A 20,883-nucleotide genomic window follows, 5' to 3' on the forward strand; every position below is an offset into this window, starting at 1 on the left:
CTCTTGGTTGCGGCAGCCCAAACAACTGGAGCGACGCGGCGGTGCGATTGCTTGGATAGCTCTTCCTGAACTTTCGTCAGCGGAAACACCCTACACCCTCAATCGTAGAAACAAGCCCTATAAACAACCTAAACCCAAACAATCCCGAAAAAAGCCACAAATAAACCATAAACCCTACCTATGGGCTACTTAGACCCGAAACCAAGGGTTGTCATGTATGCAACACAGATGGGGTTTTCTACGACGAGGGACTTCGCGTTGCACGGCAACCGTCGTCATTGAGGCACCCGTCGTCATTGGGAAGAGCGGTGCCTGAACGGGTACGTTATGTCAGCTGCTGCCATTCACAGGGCGCGCGCCTACAAAAATTAGTGTTGCTGATGTGTTAAAAAATGAAGCACGCCACGCCAAATGTAGTGCTCAGTTTGCAATTTTGGGAACAGCGTTTTAGTCGATGCGTTACAGTGGTGAGGGTTCGACAGGGTTCTGGAGAAATAGCGTGCATCATCTTGTCTACCTCGTTTAATTATTTAACGTCTATTCGTTTATTACTTGTGTTATTTGCTGCCGGTCATTTGAAACGCCTGCAGAGTTACCGCCACACCAGTTCCCCGCGCGCTAGCCTCTCCCTTGCTTGCTATTTGTTTATTTTATTTCCTCTTTGACGACAATGTCTGTGTCAGGCCTCTGCTTAACTGCCGTGGTGTGAGTTATCCTCCTTTTCCTATCTAGTGCTCTTCATGCTTCCCTCATTTCCCCATTAGATATTGCAACAGAGTAAGATGACCCAGAAAAGTGAAGGATGAGAAGATGATGAATTAGGACCTGTGGCATGTCTGTTTCCTTTTGAAATAGCTCTAACACCGACAGCAGCGGCGGCCTCAGCTCAGTCGGTTCGTCTCTTCTTTCCAACTACTCTGAGCAGCAAGATCATGCATCTGTTCGTTTCCGTGTCGCAACGGTTGACAGAACAGCGCTTTCCGCATGCCGGTGTAAAATTCCTAACCAACTCTTCGATAGAATAAACTATAGTGGCGTACGTCAATTCCTGCTGTTTCGTTTACGAATGGAAGATAAGGGATATGCAGCCCCTCTGCATCTCTTCTGTGTTCACGTATTCTTGTCCCATTCTCATGTGTCCTCAGAATCGTGGAAGGCGCTCCAGACATCACGATGGGATTCTCGCTTCATGTCCTCCAGAACTTTCGACGCTTGTCTTTGGTGAACGAGATAGAGGTGAATCTGCAAATAGCTATGACTAAACACATCGCGCGCTTGCTTTCTCTCATCCTGATATAATCTGTTTTATCTACCTACCTGTATTTGTAAGTGTAAATGTATAGCAACGAGGAGTGAAGGGGGCATCTCCGCTTGCTCTGGGCTTCCACTGTTTCCGTTGTAAAGCAGAACATAAAAAGCGTAGACTCCAGGAAAGAATGGAACAAACGTGTCGTTCACGGATCAGGTGGTGTACATTGTGAAACCAGCGGCGCTAATTGTTCTGCCTCCGTGCTAAACCAGCGGCGCATGCCAAAACAGTCAGCGATGCCGTACTTTTTTACCTGGCATTCCGTTGGCGAGAGCCAGCTAGGCAGAAGAGGTGGTACTATTGTCGCGTAGTTCACGAATAAATCCCTCGGACGTTAGAGCAAACTAGCGATAGATATCAATATATCTTGGATGGTTGTATATTAGCGGCTAGGACCACCACGATAGGCGTTGCACTGCACCCCTAGCCATGTAGCTCCAGCATTTATTTCTCGAGTCTATGCAGCGGCCGAAGCAGCCCTCTACCACCTTTGAGTCGACGATGACCTGAGTGAACGGCAGAATGAGTCAATAACACACTGCTACACTGCATTTAAGATCACAGCATACCTTCTTCTCGTGTTGGTACCGCAACGGGGGCCATCGCAACAAGATGTTTTGTTTCCCGCGCAACAAAAGCAAAAGCAGGAAGTTACAACAAAAACAGCTGCAAGAAATCTATGTGCAGTCCATTGTCACCCGCCAGGGAGGTCCTTTGGCAACCTCTCTCCTCCTCTGCATGCTTCTACCGGTGAGAACTGTAGCGGAGTCGTAGCATTGGGTTTTGAATCAGATCGTCTGGGATGCGGGAAAAAAGTGAATGAATAGCTCTTCCATGGCCATGAGAAAACCTCTCTAGTCTCCAAAAGGGGAAAATATCTGTCTATTTCGTAAGGTCCATGAGCTGGGCCCAAATTCCGTCGTTGACAATAACCCCACAGCGGAGCAGACACATGCGGCGGCGCGCTGCGAAGAAAGAAACGATTGTCTGTTGTGCCAGCCCATCTATTAGGTGTTCCGTTCGCATCCAACTAACTCTCGCGCCGCATGCCTGTACCTTTCCTCGCTTTGATGAGCCTTTTACGTAAAAGCCTTTTCAACTGTGCAATCTGCGAGAAGCGCAATTTCACTCCTTGTCTGGTGTACTCGTCACGCCTGTGTCCTCGCTCATTTATTTTGCATCTTGACCGGTCTCTTGTCTCCCCGGACTCGCGCCGCTTGACGTGTCCAGTGATTCTCGCTCAACATCATCAACGCGCACGCGTCTTTTCTGTCTGCGTTGTTTCCGTTCCGCTTCAACTTTTTTGTCGCCTTCGGCGTATTTTAGTCCTTTAGTTTGTCTGCAAAAATGCCTCCTCCCTCTGTCAGCCATCCGCTCTCACGGTTGGCCACCACCAGGCTGCCGAGCAAATCAGCTGTTTCGCTCGGTCCCGCGATAAAGGAAAGCAGCGGAAACAGTTCAAGAAGAATGGTTTCTTCTCTATCCTTCGCAAAAAATGGGGATGCAGGAACAATGTCAAATCCGTCCAGGAAGGGCCTCTCCGGAAGTGTGTGTATCCCGGTGGCCCCACCCACGGCTTCCCCAACATTTTTCCTCCATCAGGTGAAGGCTGCTCTTTCGTCTTCTGCATTTCCCTCTCCTTCCACAGTTCTCTCCTCTTGCTGCATCCAATCAAAGGATGCGCGTCGAGGGCTGTTCCGCAGTGTTGCACGGGGACTCGCGACAGTGAGCTGCAGTGGGGAAGACAGTTCAATCAGAGGGACAGCACATGCAGACAGCGCCAACACGAAGGACTCCGGCGCCGATGCTGGACAAGGCGAAGTTCATTCCTTCAAGGCAGAGACAAGGAAACTGCTGCACATTGTAACGCACTCGCTCTATACGGACAAAGAAGTGTTCGTCCGGGAGCTTATCTCCAACGCTGCCGATGCCCTTGAAAAGCTTCGTTTTCTTCAGGCAACTCAAGGTGAGCACATGTTTAGCAAAAGAAAGGAACCCTGTGGGCCACCTTTTCCAGGCAGTAACGGTTGGCGGAATCACGATTTAAGCGCTTGAGAGCTTTCTGCAGACCACTCTACACGGAGTACCGTTTGTCAAATGCGGGTTCGGGACTGCAAACCGAATGTGTTGCTGTATGCGGTAGCAACACATCGCGTCTATTGCACCAAAAGACCTCATGCCAAATACATCGTCTCTGGACGTTCTTTGGCTGTTGAAATTTCAACTCCATGGTCCGACTAAGGTGTCATCTGGTCATAAAACTTGACGTTTTAACCGATTCTTGGCCTCCTTCAGTGTCCGGCACGGACAGTAATCAATCCATTCCCCTCGAGATCCATCTGAGCACGGATGCAGCTGCCAAGACGTTCACTCTCCAGGTTCGTTCGTTTTCCCTCATCCACATGTCTGCCTCTTCCTTGATTGCCAGAAGGGCGCGTGTGTGACTGTGGATCTTTCCCGTCGCAGTCGGCGAGATGGCATCCCGTCCAAAGTGTCTTTTCCTTGTATCTGACGAAAACAGAAAGAAACAACCCCTACTGGCAGTTACGCTCGCTTCTAGCACCAGATGTGGGTGGCTTGAGGACAGTGTCTCTTCGTTCGTCCCGCGTTTCCTCGTAGCACAAGAGGGGGGGGGGCAAACATGTAATTTCAAATGGCACATGTCCCGCGGGAGTTCCTCAACCCCCTCATTCTCAGTGATACTCGCGCTAAGCTTCTGCTCCGTCCGGTGTGGCATCCCAACTCTTTCTTTAGACGTACTCAGCAGACATACATTTTTCCGGATTGTTCGTGTATTTCTAACGAAGATGATCCCCTATTGCACGGTGCCGCAGTCCTGTCAGGTAGCAACAGAGCCAGCACGCCCGCAGAACTGGATGTGGTTTGGCAGAAACACACCCAGATCGGCGCAAGTGAATCGTGAACCAGGAAGTGTGTCGATGTCGTGTGGCTACTCCAATATAGCCGAAACTCTCTATAAAAAACGCAGAAAAGTGTCCACAGATGCGATTACGCTACAGCTGTTTGCTGCTCTGTCTTTCTCTCTACCAGGATACAGGGGTTGGAATGACTAAGGAGGAGCTCTTGGAGCACCTGGGCACAATCGCAAAGTCTGGGAGTCTGGAGTTTCTCATGAAGCATCAAGGAGAGAAGAACGCCGATATCATAGGCCAGGTGAGAGCCCAACTGCATATTTCGTTTTCGTTCCTGATTTCTTTGGAGTCGACGTCGTTGGTTCGTCAAGGCAACGTGGTTGTATAGTCCCAAGGACTGTGGGGTCTTAACTGCACGATATTCGTGCGAGCGCTTGTTTGGTCTTCTGACTTGAAAAAATGCCTTCCTCCGTTGAATCGCGTGCTACCCAATTTGACTGCGTCCGTGTCTCTCAGTTCGGTGTGGGCTTCTATTCCGCCTTTGTCGTATCTGATCGCGTTGATGTTTACACGCGAGCACACGAAGAAGGCGCGAAGGCCTATCTGTGGAGCTCAGACGGAGCAGGAGATTTTACCGTCAAGGAGCTTTCCGAGGCAGAGGCGGAAGCTGCCGGTCTCAAGAGAGGAACCAAAATCGTTTGCCATCTCAAGAAAGACTGTCTTGAATTTTCGAATATTTACCATGTTAAAGAATGTGCTACGAAGTTCTCCTCTTTTGTCAAGTAAGTTTTCCGTCGATAGTGAGATGAACGCCAACTAATTAAATTGGGCGTATGCGATATTGTGCAAAATCTCGTCGTGGGCAATAAGCACAGAGTCTTGTTCAGCGGACACCTGAGAAAGCAGCACGGTGATTGTTGCTCGATGGGAATCGTTGTTCTGGGGTGATGCCTCAGTACCGAGTCCCTAGCGTAGCAGCATCTTGTCGCATCGTCCCATGTGATTTTGTCAAGCGCTAATCATCAGATTGACAGGCGAGATAAGGTGCACGCAGAAGCATGGAAGACTTGCGTCGTGTGTCAGGTAGCATCTGTCAAAGGAAACTGTAACGAGCGAACAAGCCTCGAGGCAACCAGACGGTGGCTCTGTGTGAACTGGTGCGTTGGTGCTTTATCGTACCTCGTATGGTGTTCCTATTACGGGGGTTGCGAACTCGTTATATCTGTCACAAACGCTCCATGATTATGAACATGTAACCCTGTAGATGTACACCTTTTGTATGGTGTGAACGCCCTGCACACATACAGGCTTCTGTCATGCTCTACCAAACAGGCGCGACTGAATGTTTATTCAAGTAACACAACGATAAAGCGACACATTTGTTCCATACTCTGACAAGCTCTTATGAGAGGCCTCCACATCACGTGCCTTTCTGAAGTCAAGTGTGTGCATTCGCAGCTTCCCAATCTATGTCAAGGAAGGAGAAGGGAAAGACACGAAAATCACATCCCAACAGGCGTTGTGGCTGCAAGCGTCGGCCACGGAGGACGAACATCGCCAATTCTTCAGGTAGGCACCCAGTGAGTCGTGCTGATTTGTCAATATGCCCCGGAGAAAAATGACGAACGTTAGATACGGGCAATGTTACGCAGGCGTCTGATGCGCGGCAAGATAGACGCACAGAGAAAGAAAAGAACGGGACCAGTATCTCGGAACACATGGAAGTGGCGCAAGGGCGAGTCGTGGTTTTCGAGTCTTGTGTATACAACAGGTACTTAAGCAATACTTCGTGGGGTGACCCCATGTACAGTATCATGTTCCGCACCGATGCGCCTCTCTCCATCAAGGTAAGCGCTGGCCGTCTGTATGCATGCGTTCATGCGGAAAGTCCCTTCTTCTCTCAAGGGAAGGAACGTATATGATCATCGGATGCTGCGATCGAGGCGTGTGCACATTGATGACCAGTAGAATGCACATGCATTCCGTTCACAAGCTGTGCAACCGGCCATCTTGTGCGTCTAGATCCGCGCAAAGCCTACAAGCATGTCCACCCTCCATGCCTATCAGTGGAATATTCAGGCGCAGAATACGCACGATTAGCCAACGCGCTGCACTTTGGCTCCAACACCAAGCTGGAAAGCTGAAACGGTGCCGGTCGGTTACGGGCACGCGAGGCTAATGCAAATTAATTACCGCAGTTGCAATTCGCTTTGTCCCGTCTACTATCACCCAGGAGACACTCAGTTGATCTCAGCGTCACAACGCCAAAGAGCAGCACTTGCGTATGGCAAAAACGGTTTTCGATTCCTTGACGGGGTGCGTTGTCGGTACTGTATCTTCTTCTCTTTCCTGCTTGGCTGTGCGAGTACCGCCTGGGTTTCCTCGCTTCGTCAAAAAGATTTCATTAACGCTCACGTTATCGCCCAGTTTCTTCATCCCTCCCTAACTTTATGTTCGCCGCCCAATGGTGTGTTTGTGCAGGCGGTTTTTTATATTCCGGAGGATGCTCCAAGCCGCCTTTTCCAACCGGCAAATGACGTTGGGGTCTCGCTGCACTCGCGCCGTGTTTTAGTGAAGAAATCTGCGACAGATATCATACCTAAGTGGCTTGGCTTTGTCAAGGGTGTCATCGATTGTGATGATATCCCCCTCAATGTCAGCCGCGAAAATATGCAAAACTCACTTCTCATTGAGAAGCTGTCTCAGATCCTTGTCCGGAGAATTCTGAAATTCCTGGATGACCAGGTAAGAGCAGCAAACGCTGCTTGGCGAGATCGGTATGTAAATTTCATCGAACAGGCTGGCCTCGGAAGTCTTAAAGTCATTTTATGTCTACTAGGAAGTTGGAAATGCTGCCCTACGATGCTGAACCGCAGGCCAGCGCCGCATGAGCTTCCACCACATATGCATCAGTATCCGTTGCACAGTCCGGCTCTACCACATGGCAAACGATCGCGTTGTAATGTTACAAGGACTTGCCCGTTGTCGTATGCGGCCGCTGTAGTGCGTGTAGTCTGCTGGTGTCAAGCGCTCGTGTTCATGCTTTCTTCTGATGTATGGCCAACAGGCGAAACACACTTGGGGCTACATGCTTATGAGGGGGACGTGCCACCAGTGGATAGATGCGTGTTTATTTCCTCTTGCCTTTTTTGCCTCGTAGTCTGATTCATCTCCAGGCGCTTGCCTGCTGTGTTTCTCGTCCCATTCTGGATTGGCACCGCACCGCTTCCCTGTGTGTTGTAGTCGAAGTCGAACCCAGAGAAGTACCTGGAGTTTTACCGAAAATACGCGCAACACCTGAAGGAGGGGGTGCTGGACGACGCACACCACGGAAGCAAGTTCAAAGACAGTCTTCTGAAGCTTCTCAGGTAAGATAAAGATTCTTCAGTTAGCATCGTTTGGGAGCACTGCGGGCGTCCAGAAATTCGGGAAGCGAGGAGCTCGAAAGCAATTCGATTCCAAAGCGGTAACATGACCTCGAAATGCGGTGAGCCATGTCGCGCGTCAAAGGGTCGCGAGCCGCCAGGGAGAGCGAACTGATTCACTGCATGGATCTGCGTCTGGTTATCAATTTCAGATTTCAAACGTCAGAAACCCCATCTGGCGAGCTAGTCTCTCTGGACAAGTATCTCGAAATGGTCAAACCCGAGCAGCAAAACATCTACTTCTACTGCTGTCCTGGTCGCGAGGTGAGAAGTGAACTTCGACTGTGTACACCAGCGAATCTGCATCTCAACATCGGTGTCCGTATCAAGGCAGTCGGCGGAGGCGCAACGAATGCTCGCCTGTGCGTGTATTTGAATGACCTGCTGATTCCCTTCAGACCGCCATGGCGTCGCCGTATATGGAGCAGTTCAGGGAGTGGAAGAGACCCGTACTGCTGATGATGGACGATATTGACGAGTTCGTAGCCATGAACGTTCAAGTAAGTCGTATAAGTTTCTTTTCTGTGTCTGTTCTCGTTTGTGACACTCTCCATAAAGAGTCTTTAGTGGGCGTAGATGCCCGTATTCAAGAACACCACAGCCACTGGATGTTATGTATATCACGGTGAAGTCTTCGTATATGTGCGTCCACCACACGGCCCAACTTTTAAGCCAATTTTCCCAGGTCATCGTATATGCACTTCACAGACGTCCGGAAGTGCCGTGTCTGTGGAGAGCCCAAACGGGTTGCTTACATGACTCCTGGGGTTCCCCCTCACCGCAGGCCTTGTGAGGCATCACTACCCAAGCTTTGCTTTATCAGAGGAATTATGAATGTCGTTTTGTGTTTGCATGCAGTCCTTCAAAGACAAGAAGTTTGTGGCTATTGATGCTCCAGAGGAAGACTTCGAGCCGCTGCTTGAGGAAGACAAAGAGGGGAGAAAGGAGAAAAAGGTCGATACTCCAGCCCTAGTTGGTGACCATCGGAAGGAACTAGAACTGTTTGTGCAGGTTAGTCTCCGGTTCAAATGTGAGGTCGCGGCTTGCAACATCATTACATCTTCTCCGTTTATGTATTGAATGACCACGCCTGGTCGATAGGTCCTGGGAAATATCTGTCGGTTTTGGGGTGGGAGTATACCTGAGACCGTCTGCCAGAGAGGCGATTACGTGGGGGGCAAAAAGTGTGAGACTGGTGGTGTGTAGCAGGGAAAGTCGGAGAAATGCTAGCTGACTCCACCCGCTTGCCTGAAGTGCCGCAACGACCCCCAAATTATTGACGGAGTGCACACGAGAGAGGTCCTGTTCCTCCGAGTTCTTTCTCATTCAGCCAGTGATGCCGGTGAAGTGTGTTCATTCGCTTCTTCGTAGTAGAGGAAAGTGAGTGAGAGGGCTGACACTAAAGGGCCTGAGGGTATTTGTATCGTCCTGTATTTTTCACATGGTTCCATGGTGACGAATCAGTGCCGTTGCTGATCTCTTCAGAACACTCTGGGAAGCCGGGTATCCTCTGTCAAGTTTTCCGACCGTCTCGTCAAGACACCTGCAGTCGTGACGGGCTTTTTGTCCTCAACATTGCGGAAGATGATGAAGGCTACCCTCCAGGGGGCACCTGATGCTCAATTAAGTAAGTATATTTGCGATATTGCGCGGCTATATGGTTCCCGGTATCCATAGTCTCCTCGTGCCTTTCCGCAGGAGTGTTGGGGTACCAGGGTGTCTGCATATGATCTGCCTGACGTGGAATGGCCAGCAATCCATTTGTGCGTGTGTGCAAGATCCCGTGTGTGCATTTTGTGTAAAAAATACAACTGGCAGAGGTCCTGAGTCCGTCGATATGCTGGCCGTACCAAAAGGAATTCATACAGATCAGTCAGAGGTGCAATTCTATCACTGCAGAATACTACATCTGTCCTGTTTCTGTAACTCTTCAGAAATGGCAAGTCTACCTGTTACGCTGGAGCTCAACCCTCACCATCAGATGATTACATCTCTCTATCACCTTCAGCGCACCAACAGCGATGTCGCCAAGGTAAGTCGCCATGAATCGGGCGGGGGGGACCTATGGCAGCTCGTAGCGTTTCGCGTTTGTCCCGCAGCGCGTTACACCAGACCCACGGAGCACTGCTAGGGACTACGTGGGACACGTGTGCACTAGGAACGGGAACCGTTTCCTTTTTTGCTTATCTGTCGTCAAGCATCGAGGAATAATTCTTGCGGTCAACCGTCTGAACGCTTCCCGAAAAGGACGCGCTGACGTACGCATTTGCAACCGTTTCTTCCTTGACCGGAATATGTCGATCCCTCGAACCCCCACGTTGTCTTCTTGTTTGTAGCTGTTAGTCGAGCAGCTCTACGACAATGCGTGCATCGCTGCGGGTATAATGGAGGATCCACGCTGTATGTTGGAGCGCCTTAACCATTTGCTCGAAGTAACTGCTCAGTATGCTTACCACCACACCGAAAATGCGGCAGCGGCTGACGTGACGTCTCCCGACAGCGACACAACTTCAACAAGTGCGACCGAAGACAAAAGAAAACAACCCGAATCTTCAGCTGCACAAGAGGTCTGTACAGGCGTGCCGGAGGTGGAGCCGAAGAAGGCTGAGGCTGTCGGGCGAGAGGGGGCCAGCGCGTAACCATCCCTGTTTCCACTTTTTACAAAGGAGGTTGTAGCTGTATCTCACAGGTGCCGGAGGGTCATTCAGCCCCGTAGCATTTGGTGCGTTGAACGTTTGTAGGCTGTTTACCTTTAGGGTGCTGCTGGTTCGTTCATTTATGCATTCCACGTGGTTTCGTGGCGAACGTGGCCATATGTGAGGGACGAAAAGCGACGGTGACTAGGGTATGCATGGGATATTCCCAAACAGTGAGACATCCCAGCAACTGAATCCGTCGCCGGTTTGCGGGACTTGCTAGAGTTAGCTTCTCCCATTCAGAAACGATCCTTTAGCAAAAGCCAGCTGTTGGCGTCTCTTCAATTTCTGAAACCCAGTTGGGGAGGCATAGCTGGAGCAGAAACTTACAGTTGCAATTATTCACACAATTGGACCAAGGGGTAGATGCGGCCAGTCGCTCACTACCAAGGCCAGTGAAGTGGCCAACCAGCCCACACACACACAGCACTTGAACATCTACTCCAGTGCGTGTTACGGTGGAAAAAATTTTTGCGGCGACCGCCGGGCAAAACTCAGCAATGCAGAGGGGCGTTCATAAAACCCTACGCTTACGGTGCCGATCTGAGTCACACCCGCCGGTGGCCTCTCCGGTGGATTTGGGCTACTCGCCAACGAAGCGGCTCGCAGGTAATGGAGGCATTGCGGCAGCATTGATTGCTGCTGCCCATTCCTGAAAGGTGTCGAAGAGAGCCGCGAGTTCTGGGCGTTCCTGCTGATTGCAGCCGTGAATGAAAGGAGCAGAGCGAGGCATCAGACACAGCCAGGTTCGGTGGTGCGTTCCTCTGTTGGGCAGATTTTGAGGTCGGAATAAAAGCTATTCTGATGGCTAATGCTTCACGTTCTCGTCTTGAATGACAGACAAAATCGTGTTGTGTGTGAAGAGGGAGGTGCGGGTGTCATCAGTCTCTCAGTGCGTTCCTGCTGTCTTTGTGCTTGGGCCTCTCCGTGCCTACCGTCGCGCAGTTCACTAAGTGTCAGTCGAGTCTCACCTTTGTAAACTGGTTGAGGGTATCTGTCAGGCTTTTCGCGTCATTCCGGACTTTCTTGACTGCTGCAATTGTGGATGCCTGATTGCCACACGCGCGATGTAGCACAGTGATGAACCGGTGATGTGCTCAGTTCCGGAGATGATGGCACTTCTGCTTCTTACTTTCAGCGGAGTTCGGGTGTCCTCTTCTGTAGCCACGCTCAGCCGCTTGACGAGCTTTTGATATTGTAGAATGCAAGCAAGGTTCAGCGACCGCCTGACTGCAGACGTGGGTCATCCCATAGCCAAATAAAACGCAGACGCCTCAATTGGGGAACGGGAATCAAGTCTCATTGTTGAGGGGCCCTGTCACACACTGCACACTGGGGCCTTCAGCATGTTTTCTGGTCCTCTATAATGTCCGAACTGCTTCGGCAAAAATAAAACTAGCACATCAGGTTGAATCTAGCGAATGGATACTCGCCGTGTCGTAGCTTGACCGGCAACAAGAGGGCGTACATCTCATCTGCACCGTCATCGCCTGAATGCTGCACATCTCGTTCCGCATTTCTGCTACATCTTCCCAAACTTTTTGGAGTTGGAGGTGCAACTGCAGCATACACGCGAGGCAACAAAAAGCACTTGCCCTCCAGCGTCCGAGTACCTCACGCAAACCAAGTTTTTCGTCCCCCGTGTGTTTATGCGTCGTCCTGAGCACTTACATCAGTGATCTCTTGTACTAAGGCTTGAGTCTTCTCATCAAGTTCGCCCGAGCTTTCTGCCAAAGGAAGAATCCGAACTCACTCTAGTGAATAAAAGGAATGCCATTGTCTTTGCATTTTCGACCAGCCTGTCGGTGACACATTGTCTTGGACCCCGGCGCGTTGACACGCACGGCAACGAGGGTATGGTGTGTTGCAAGCATGCATACCCTCAGCCTGCTTCAGCTTTTGCTTCAGCAGTGAAGCTTGTCTGCCAAGCGACACTCGCATGTGGGTATCGCCTGTCGTTTTTTTTTGTCGTGGCTCTTGTTTAAGCTGAATGAATTGCCGTTTTTGTATCGCCTGTCAGAATGGGCAGGTACACAGGCAATTGCTAACAGAGAAGGTAAAAGCGTTCTACAAGCACTTCCACACAACCATCGGTTTCGGGAAATCATGCGTGTTCTGCTGTACTGGAAAATACCGTCATGGAGGAATTCCGCGCAGCCCTCCAGTGTCTCACGCTTCGCCACCATCAGAAATACGGTGCGGCCAAGTCGTACCCGATGAAACAGAGATGAGACGTACTCGCTGCATCTCGCTGAGCATTTGCTCTTGGCATTTCTTCAGTTGATCCAACCGGAGTTTCATACGATGAATTTCTTTCTTCATAGCAACTAGCTCGCTCTGAGTCGCAAACACAAATTTGACCGAGCAGCTCCACAGCTTTGGTAGGTCCTGCACTTTTTTAGTTGCTCTTTAATTCCTTCACAGGTACTACCCGGGATTCCACGCCACAAGCCACCGGCGGTTATGAGGTCTGCACTTGGCAAACCATGTTTATGTTCTCGAGTCTATCAAACGAACCCGCTCTGGCTGGTCGACTGCTAGTGTAAGGATTAAAGAATTGCAGCAGCTGTCCAGTACCTGTGGTAACCGAACAACTGCAAAGCCCGTACCTGCCCAACGGCGGGGTCCAGGGCCTCGTGCATCTCCTTCTCAAGAAATATTTTCCGCTCCCAGAGCATGATCTGCCTTTCGGCCTCAACCAGTTCTTCTTCGAGTTTGGCCTTCTCCTCTCTGATGTTCTGAGAAGACAGTATACGTAATGTTACAACCGAAACGGACAAACTCGAGTAGACAGATGGTTGGAAAGATTCAGCCGTCAGCATGTATAAGAGCTGATGGATCGATCCATGGTTTGCAATCCTGTGTTGTTGGCAGCTGTCGCAAGGGATCTGGGGATTTTTCAGACGGAGAATAGTTCCGGCGAGGTGGAATGCGCATGGCTGTCCAGCAACCAGTTTAGTCGACCAGCCAGGGTGGCATTCGGCGCCCACGGTTTTAACTGACGGATTGTAGCTATGGGTGTCCCGCTGCCAAAACGAGGACGCCACCTTTTCCCCTGCGGTCGATGAGCTGTTCAGCAGCGTCGTTTGCAAGTTTACATCCATCCTAGTGTGTCATGGCGCGTCTTAAAGCTCGTAATACCTGAGTCGTCTCAGCAAGCTGGGCTTCAAGTTTCTCATGTTCTGCCATGCGAATACCGAAGTCGTGTGCCAGGCTCTGCGTTTCTCTCTCGTATGTTTGTTGCTTTTCAGCCTGTTTGACGATGAGTTGGTTCACCCAGCTCATTTCTGTGCGCATATCTTTTATAGCGCCTTGCATTTCTTTAATTTCCTTGGAGTTGAGAGCTATCTCGGATGTGAGCCTGATTCTTTTCTGCTGGGAGATGAGCTGTTCGTCCTTTTTCGCTGAGATCTGCGCAGGGAGAGTGGACAGAACAGTTACATATGCAGCCGACAACCTCCGCTTCACGAAAGTAGCGCACCCCCGCTCTTGATGTTGGCCCTCGTTGGTGTGTTTGACCTCCGGGATCCGGCTTCTGAAAGTCGGGGCGAAAATCCGCAGGCCCACATCGTAGCTAGCTCAAATGCAAAGTGGAGGCCAACTGTCATCAATCTCTTCTCAGAAGACAATTAGGTAGACCTGCTAGTAAAAGACGCCCTTTGCCCCTCTGTGCATCTGTCTTCCACACATGGTGTTGCAAACCTACAGTGTACAAAGGCACTCCCACATTCGGCAACTTGCCTCTTCCTCCAACGATGATGTCTTATTCTGGATCATAATGAGCTCGGTTTGCTTTCTCATCCACACGTTTTGCATGTCCGTGCTCTCGGTGACCTTGGCGCTTATCTGCTTTCTGCACACGTGACCGGGATTCTCAGCGACATCTAAATGTCTAACAGCCAGGTGCAGATTGCTCAATGATGTATGTGAGCAAATTTAGATCGGCGCGGTAGTACAAACAGGTTTTACGAACTGGAACTACAGAAGACCTGGAATTCCTGCCCCTATGTGAGGCAACCAACTTAACTTGAAATTGTGTGGTAGATGACAGCGAAAGAGCTCACGCACCTCATGCCCTTTATTTTTGCCTCCAACGGTCCTGAGCCTTCGTCGTCGAACTTAGATCTTCTCTCATCGTACTCCCTGAACAAATATAGAACCAGAGAAATGAGGCAGCAGGCATGTCGAGGCCTCCGAAGCGCCTGGCTCCCTTGCGTTCGGCGCTGCATGCGTGATCGAAACTGTCACTGCACACGTATGTTTCACACGACACGCGCGCGTGACCGGACAAACATTCAGGAAGCATGGGAGACACAGTTGCTCATGCGTCGATGAGGCTGTAGCTTTCAAGCAAGGTATAGGCTCCAGTCACATGGAAACAACTAGGGCACTCAAATGTTAGCAGCACTCACTCTGTCGTAAGCGGAAAGTTAAATTTATACCCCTCGTATTTGGCGTCATAAGTTGTCAGGCATCAGAGCTGCGTGTGCGACATTAAGCGATTGACAAACACAATTTTCTGCACGCGAAGAAGTGATTTCCATGCTCATTCGTAAAAAAATATTCCTTCGACCCTATAGTTTCAGTTTTGGTTTCCGAACAAGATCCTCAACCATCGGCGTCTGCATTCCCCGTGGTAGGGACTAGGGTTTGATTGGTTTGGACACGCGGAAAGCCTTGCAAGGTGTCGTACGTATGTGGTGTTTGAGGAGCTAATACGTGAGCAGGCAACGGATATGAAAAGCACATTTGATTCTAAGTTTGGTAACAAAGCCGGTGTACACGTCTGCCACAGACAACGAGTAATATGTTTGTCTCGATACGCTTGCTTGTGGACACGGTTGACCTGACTCACTTGTTTAGTTTCTCGACCAGCTGTTGCTTCTTGTCAATTTCGATGTGACCCTTCTTGATCTCAGCCTCATACTGCAGCGAAATGACACGCGAGTCACAGATTCGAACCAGTGATCACCGATGCACGCAACAGACCTGGTGGCAGGAAATGTTTTAAAGTGAATATTTCCCGTACATAGCAACCACCCCCTGTACACGCCCGTGATCCCAACTGCGCAAACGTATGTCGTAAAAGTTCATTTTCATGCTTCGGCACCAATTACTAGGCCCGGTTGCAAAGCGTAGCATTGATATAGTATTACATGATAGTCGTCTGTCTTTGAATGTGTCTATAGCGGAAGCTCACACGACTATTTTGCCCGCTACCGAACCATTCAACCGCCTGCAAACCCACCTGGTCGACAAGTTTCTCCTTTTCGACAAGAGCTTTTTGAACACGTGTAAGGTCTTCTTGCAGTCCTGTATGCCGAGCCTTCAACTCCAGTGCTTCTACTTTCTTGCGGGCAGTGTCATTCTGAACCTGCTCGAGCTCTTCCTCCTTCCTCTTGCACTGCTCGTTCAGTTTCCGAGCTCTCTGCCCCACCACACACATTGGTCGGCAACCAATCGCATGTGGTAGCTGTTTGCGGCCTCTCTGTTCGGTGGGCCCCAATATTATGGTCGCTTGTTGTCCGCGGATCTTGCGCATCATGTGTATGGTCCCTTTCGTCGTCGCCTTTCGAAGGAAAATGAATGCTTAGAGGTAAACGTACCTTCGATGTATTAGCTGCTGCGCGATTGAGTGTAGCTTGGTTAGAAAGCAAGGTGACCACCTGTTCGTTGAGCGCGGTGTTCTCCTGACTTGCTTTCTTTATGTTATTCTCAACAAGCTGTAACAGCGATCACTCGCATGTCGTATCGCCATACACGTACGTTGCAGGATGACGCGCGGTGACGACCCACTGAGTGGTTCATTCATCTGCAGATCTCGGCGTCTACTATTGGCACGCAGCGTTGACTTGACGATTCATCGACCTACTGGCCAGTCGAAATCCTGTCCAGATATGGCGTCTAAGTTTCACTCCTAAACCGACCCCCACATACAACAGTGCATGATATTGCCCTAGAACCGGGTGCCACTACGCTGGCATAGGTGACGAGAACAATCGTCCACAGTGACGAACATTGACACGTGTATCCTAACTGAGATGGAAAAGGGTCAGCATGACTCTGGCAAAACCCTGACGCTGCGTCTGTCGTTTTTCTCTCCTTTCTACGCGGCAATTCTCAGAAAACACGCGAGGTCACACCTTCACTTGGTTGCGGAAGTGGGACAGAGCGACCTCCGCCCTTGAAACTTCTTGGAGGGTATACTGAACAGATTTCTGTATCATATTGTTTTCTTTTTCGACCATCTCCACATCCCTCTCGACACTGGCAATCTGCGACTGTAACGTTTCCATGTGACTTGTGTTTGTGTTATGCTGCGCTATCAAGTTCTCGTTCTGCTCCTGAGCCTCCCTCACAGTCGCCTGACACGGAGACAGGGACCGCAAGAGCACTTTCACAATCCTACTTGGCTCCGCTCTGTGCCACTGCGCTTTGAGACACCGATGGCGGTGCGTGCACACACAAGAATCGACACACAAGATGGTGTACAATTCGGCAGAGGACAGCATCGCATGATCCAATTCTAATGGGCTGCAAAGCCCCGTTTTTGATCAACAGGAACCTGCGTGAATTGAGCAAAGGAAACACCTTCAGGAGCGCTTCGATGTGTTCGTTGACAGGGAAAGGTTGAGATGTAACAGGCTCTTGTGAACGTGGGGAGAACACCTAGCATGCGTACGCAGGTGTGAAAAACTCTGCTGGCGAACTGAGTCTGCAGTGTAGAGAAATGCAATAATCTTGAACACCCTTTCCTCCGACAAAGTGTTTCAGCTGATGACAGTTTTTGCTAGAATGCAATCATATCATGGCGTTCACGGATGCAAATGGCCCACCTGAACACCCCTCATCTCGGCTTCGATGGCCAGTTCCTTTTCTTCTTGTTTCTTGGCCATTTGCTTGACTGTTTGCAAAGCTTCTTCTCGGCGTTGCATACCGACGACGCTGGATCGCCACTGCTGCAGAAGTCGCTGTTTGTCCGCTGCAACCGCTTCGATCTCACCTGGGGGACGCTCATGAGGGGGTGTGTCAAAATGGACGTTTCTTTCGGTGCTGTAAATAGTTTATTCGTCATTGTCAACACTGTGACTGAGAGGAGATAGTCGAGTGAAGACCACATTTGCCTATTCAGGGTTGTATAATAAAATTTACTCGAGTAACCGGTGCACTTTTTCAACCTCGTTCGCCGCTACGTTGGACATAGGCTGCGAGGGCTGGCTTTGCGGTCGGGGAATTCTCCCTGCAGGCAGTGAGATGCGTACTTGTAGCAGAGGTTCCCTACCCTCCTGAGGTTCGCTTTGGCCCTATTCCCACGTGATAGATGACTATTAAGATCTCCCTCTGCAGGTGCCTTTTGCAGACACCATGTGCTTGCGCTTTTTTAGGGGCCAGGCCTGTTGTGGCGCCGGCCTCAGCCTCAAATTGGCCTACGTTGAGCCTCGTGGAGCGCAGCTCTCGCAGCTTCAATTTTTGTTGTCTGCACGGCGGCCTGATTTTCGTAGAGACATTTTTGGTCGTTCAGATCGCGAAGTTTCTCCTTGAGCTCGTCGATCAAAAAATCCTGTTGCATCTTCTCGGTCTCACGCCTTTGCAACGTTGCGTTTTCCTTATACATCTCCCGACGTTTGAGCTGTGACGCACCATCAGCGAAAGAAATTGCTTGCGTGGTTATAGGAACTCGACAAGCGAGCAGGGTGACGTACCCGATCACCAAGACGTTTAAGCTTCGTTGTCACTCTGCTTGCTGGGGCCCTGTGGAAGACATACCTCCTTGTGTGATTACTACCTGATGTTATTCACCCTATCAGTGGTAAGGTTCGCTACACCAGGTAGTCTACAACATCATAACTGTAGCAGCTTCCCTATGACGTCTTCACAGTCAACCAGCAAGCAATGCTATCGCATCACTTACTTTTATGTCTGCCTCCAGCTGTTCGTTGTAGGTCTGAGCTTGAGAGACAGCGAACTTCAGTTCATTCAGCTCATGCTGGGCATTGTTCAGCTTGGTCACATAGCCATCAAGCTCCTTTTGCTTGGCTTCCAGGTCTTGGACGCCTTTATCGAGATTCGCTTCTGCTTGGTTTCTCCTCTGGTTACAACACAGTTGTCAACAAGGTGAGATCACCGGGTGGCACATTATCATACCTGCACGTCTACGATCCGCTTTTCGTTTCACATAAATCTTGGTTACCGCCTCACTTGTGCACCACCGTGTTCGATGTGAAGCTATTCGTATCTGCGAACAGGACCCTAAAGAGGAGACGACCGCTACCTTTACCTGCGCGGAGACACTTCCCACCGTTACCACTCCTGAGCGTACCGCTTTCATTTCCTCTTCTACCCTGGTTAGTTGCTCGAGATTTCCCTGCAACTTGAGTAGCTCCTGCTGAGTGTTGTACAGCCGAAGGCCGAGTTCCTCATGAAGGTGCGCCAGGCGTTTGTCCTGGTCTCGTTTTTCTGCATATTCGAGCTGGGCGCTTTTTAGCTGCGATGATAGCTGCTGAAACAGCGTCTGTTGAACCCGTTCGAGCAACGGATGATCCGACGCTATCAACGGAGTATCATTTTTGGCCTTCTCTTAGGCGGGACATAAAGACAGAAGCCATAAAACGCGGGCTATTATGGTTCACAGACAATGACAGTAGTTCGATGGCACACCAAGCGCGATATAGGTCCTATCCCGCTCCTCGCAAGCTCGACGGACGCAATCGCGAGAATGGTGTTTGTAACTCGTTGAGGAGTTGTTTCTCTAATCGTTTGAAATCCTCCTTTTATGTCAGAGTATTAACGAGATTCAGATGCCGCAGGTGGTTGAACACTCTACGGTCTTCCAGTCAAAAGTGAATTTTTATGGAGATGAAGGGAAGGTTCAAATCTCACCTGGCAAAGCCACGAAGGCTGTCTCCTCATCGTTACCATCTCCGATCTTCATTGTACCAATTTGAGCTGCCCAATGTGTTTCATGACTTTATGCATTAGAAGGTCGCCGTAAATGCCAAACCCTGAGCATGCTCAAGCCGCGAAACAGACCGCGTACTTTCCTTTTTGGCAGCAGATGCAATACGTTCTCAAACAGCCGGAATATGCCAGTTTTCCGTCGGGGTCTCAGCTGAACGTAGAGTGTCTGTTTAGGGCTAGGGCTTCAGGCAGCCGGAGGGGGAGGGGCCCCTCCCTTTTCTTTGCCACATGCAGTCACAAACCGGTTTGTCTGACTTGGAGAATTAACGGATCTGCCTTTTAGGCGGTGCGGAGCACCAGTTTGCAATACAGGGTGACTTTGCAGTGATGCGGCTCGGCACTATCACACTTTTTGCCAGGAGACACAACGAGAAACTGTTCTTGTAGAACTGAGTGGCCACTGTAAGGACGTCGAGTGGAAGGTAACATTGTTTTCACCTCGCAGTGTAGCAAATAGAGCTGCAATGGTATCGTCACACATGTAAGCAGTGCTGCCTGCTGCTATGCTGCCGGCCAAACCACTAAATCGATTTTTGCTAGATGCGGAAGGGGACAAAACCCAGGCTGGCCGTGGTAACTGTAGTCCTGAGACCTCACGGAAGGCCAACCCGATTTCCTGGGAGAGTAATCCACACGATGAGTCCAGGTTGCCTCTCCTTACTCATATTTTGACACCCTCTATAGTCTACATTTCTAGTACATGAAAAAATATACCCACCCACAGCCACCAACATGTTTTCGTTCGCAGCGCCAGTATACTTTTCTGTCTTTCTAACTGTACGCAAGATATTCAGTGCCAACTGAATTGTCGTCTTCGTCCTGGAGGCATAAGAGTTTTTGTAACCGATCATTTGCATCAGATTACATTCACATGTGGCCAAAGGGGCACAACATATTTGGACCAAATGACTCGTTAGGAAACTCTGCCTACGTAAAGTGCTTTACCCAAGAGCCTCATGGTTGTCGCCCGGTATGGCAGTAACTCTGGCACTGTTGGAGGAAGGCGCCGTTTCAGGATCCCTCTTGATAGCATCGACAAGACCGTCTGCCGTTTCAAGTTTCGCCTCCGGCCCCTGGCAAAATTTGCCGCTTGGAGGTGGTCATTAGAATCAGAGGGTGTGCCTCTTCTCTCCCGTCTACGACTTAGCAGCACCTGTCCCTACCTCTTTTGGAAGACCTGACAGGGGCAGAATTTGACGACTTTGACACTTATTTCACGCGGGTGAAAGTTATTCTACCACAACAGACGGAAGCAGCCTTCTGGTACTACCTCGCCCCCCCCCCTACTGAAACATTCTTTTCCTTAACATAACACAAAAGAACTCGTGGCTTCTAGGCGCCCAGGATTGTTGCTGACCAGCAAGTGCTTTGCAGGATATGCAATACGCAGGCTGGAGCAGACAGAGGAAAGCTGCTCTACCGTGCGCCGCTAGGGATGACCAAACTGTGCGTCGCCCGTCACGGTAACCACCACGACAGAGCAGGTTGTGTACGTCGGCATCAAGGCTGTGCAGGTTCAGATTGCCGTTTTACAATGCCTACACATCTGTTAGCGGGTAAGCGATAAAAAGCGACTCTATCAACGCCTGAGGCGGGCACACCCGACGCTCGGCGACTGAGTG

General features: G+C 50.2%; 2 protein-coding genes across 2 annotated transcripts; one reads left to right on the top strand and one right to left on the bottom strand.

Annotated features, from left to right (window-relative positions):
- Positions 1-2,776: 2,776 nt before the first annotated feature.
- Positions 2,777-10,246, top strand: NCLIV_000010 (putative heat shock protein 90; the record flags this gene model as incomplete). Its single annotated transcript, XM_003879489.1, has 14 exons — positions 2,777-3,275; positions 3,605-3,687; positions 4,361-4,483; positions 4,699-4,964; positions 5,641-5,751; positions 5,954-6,029; positions 6,664-6,927; positions 7,426-7,550; positions 7,760-7,871; positions 8,006-8,107; positions 8,466-8,618; positions 9,093-9,234; positions 9,542-9,639; positions 9,944-10,246. 14 exons carry the CDS (start codon positions 2,777-2,779, stop codon positions 10,244-10,246), a joined length of 2,457 nt encoding a protein of 818 aa, XP_003879538.1.
- Positions 10,247-10,886: 640 nt separating this feature from the next.
- On the bottom strand, positions 10,887-19,235 carry NCLIV_000020 (putative M protein; the record flags this gene model as incomplete). The annotated part of the gene is made up of 15 exons (XM_003879490.1): positions 10,887-10,997; positions 11,275-11,352; positions 11,975-12,030; positions 12,517-12,640; positions 12,913-13,041; positions 13,445-13,838; positions 14,372-14,446; positions 15,159-15,229; positions 15,552-15,731; positions 16,447-16,668; positions 17,140-17,306; positions 17,735-17,933; positions 18,216-18,392; positions 18,624-18,880; positions 19,184-19,235. The coding sequence occupies 15 exons, from the start codon at positions 19,233-19,235 to the stop codon at positions 10,887-10,889; spliced, it is 2,292 nt and encodes a 763-aa protein (XP_003879539.1).
- Positions 19,236-20,883: the final 1,648 nt, after the last annotated feature.

Source organism: Neospora caninum, chromosome Ia, assembly GCF_000208865.1.
Source record: "Neospora caninum Liverpool complete genome, chromosome Ia".
Lineage (NCBI taxonomy): Eukaryota > Apicomplexa > Conoidasida > Eucoccidiorida > Sarcocystidae > Neospora > Neospora caninum.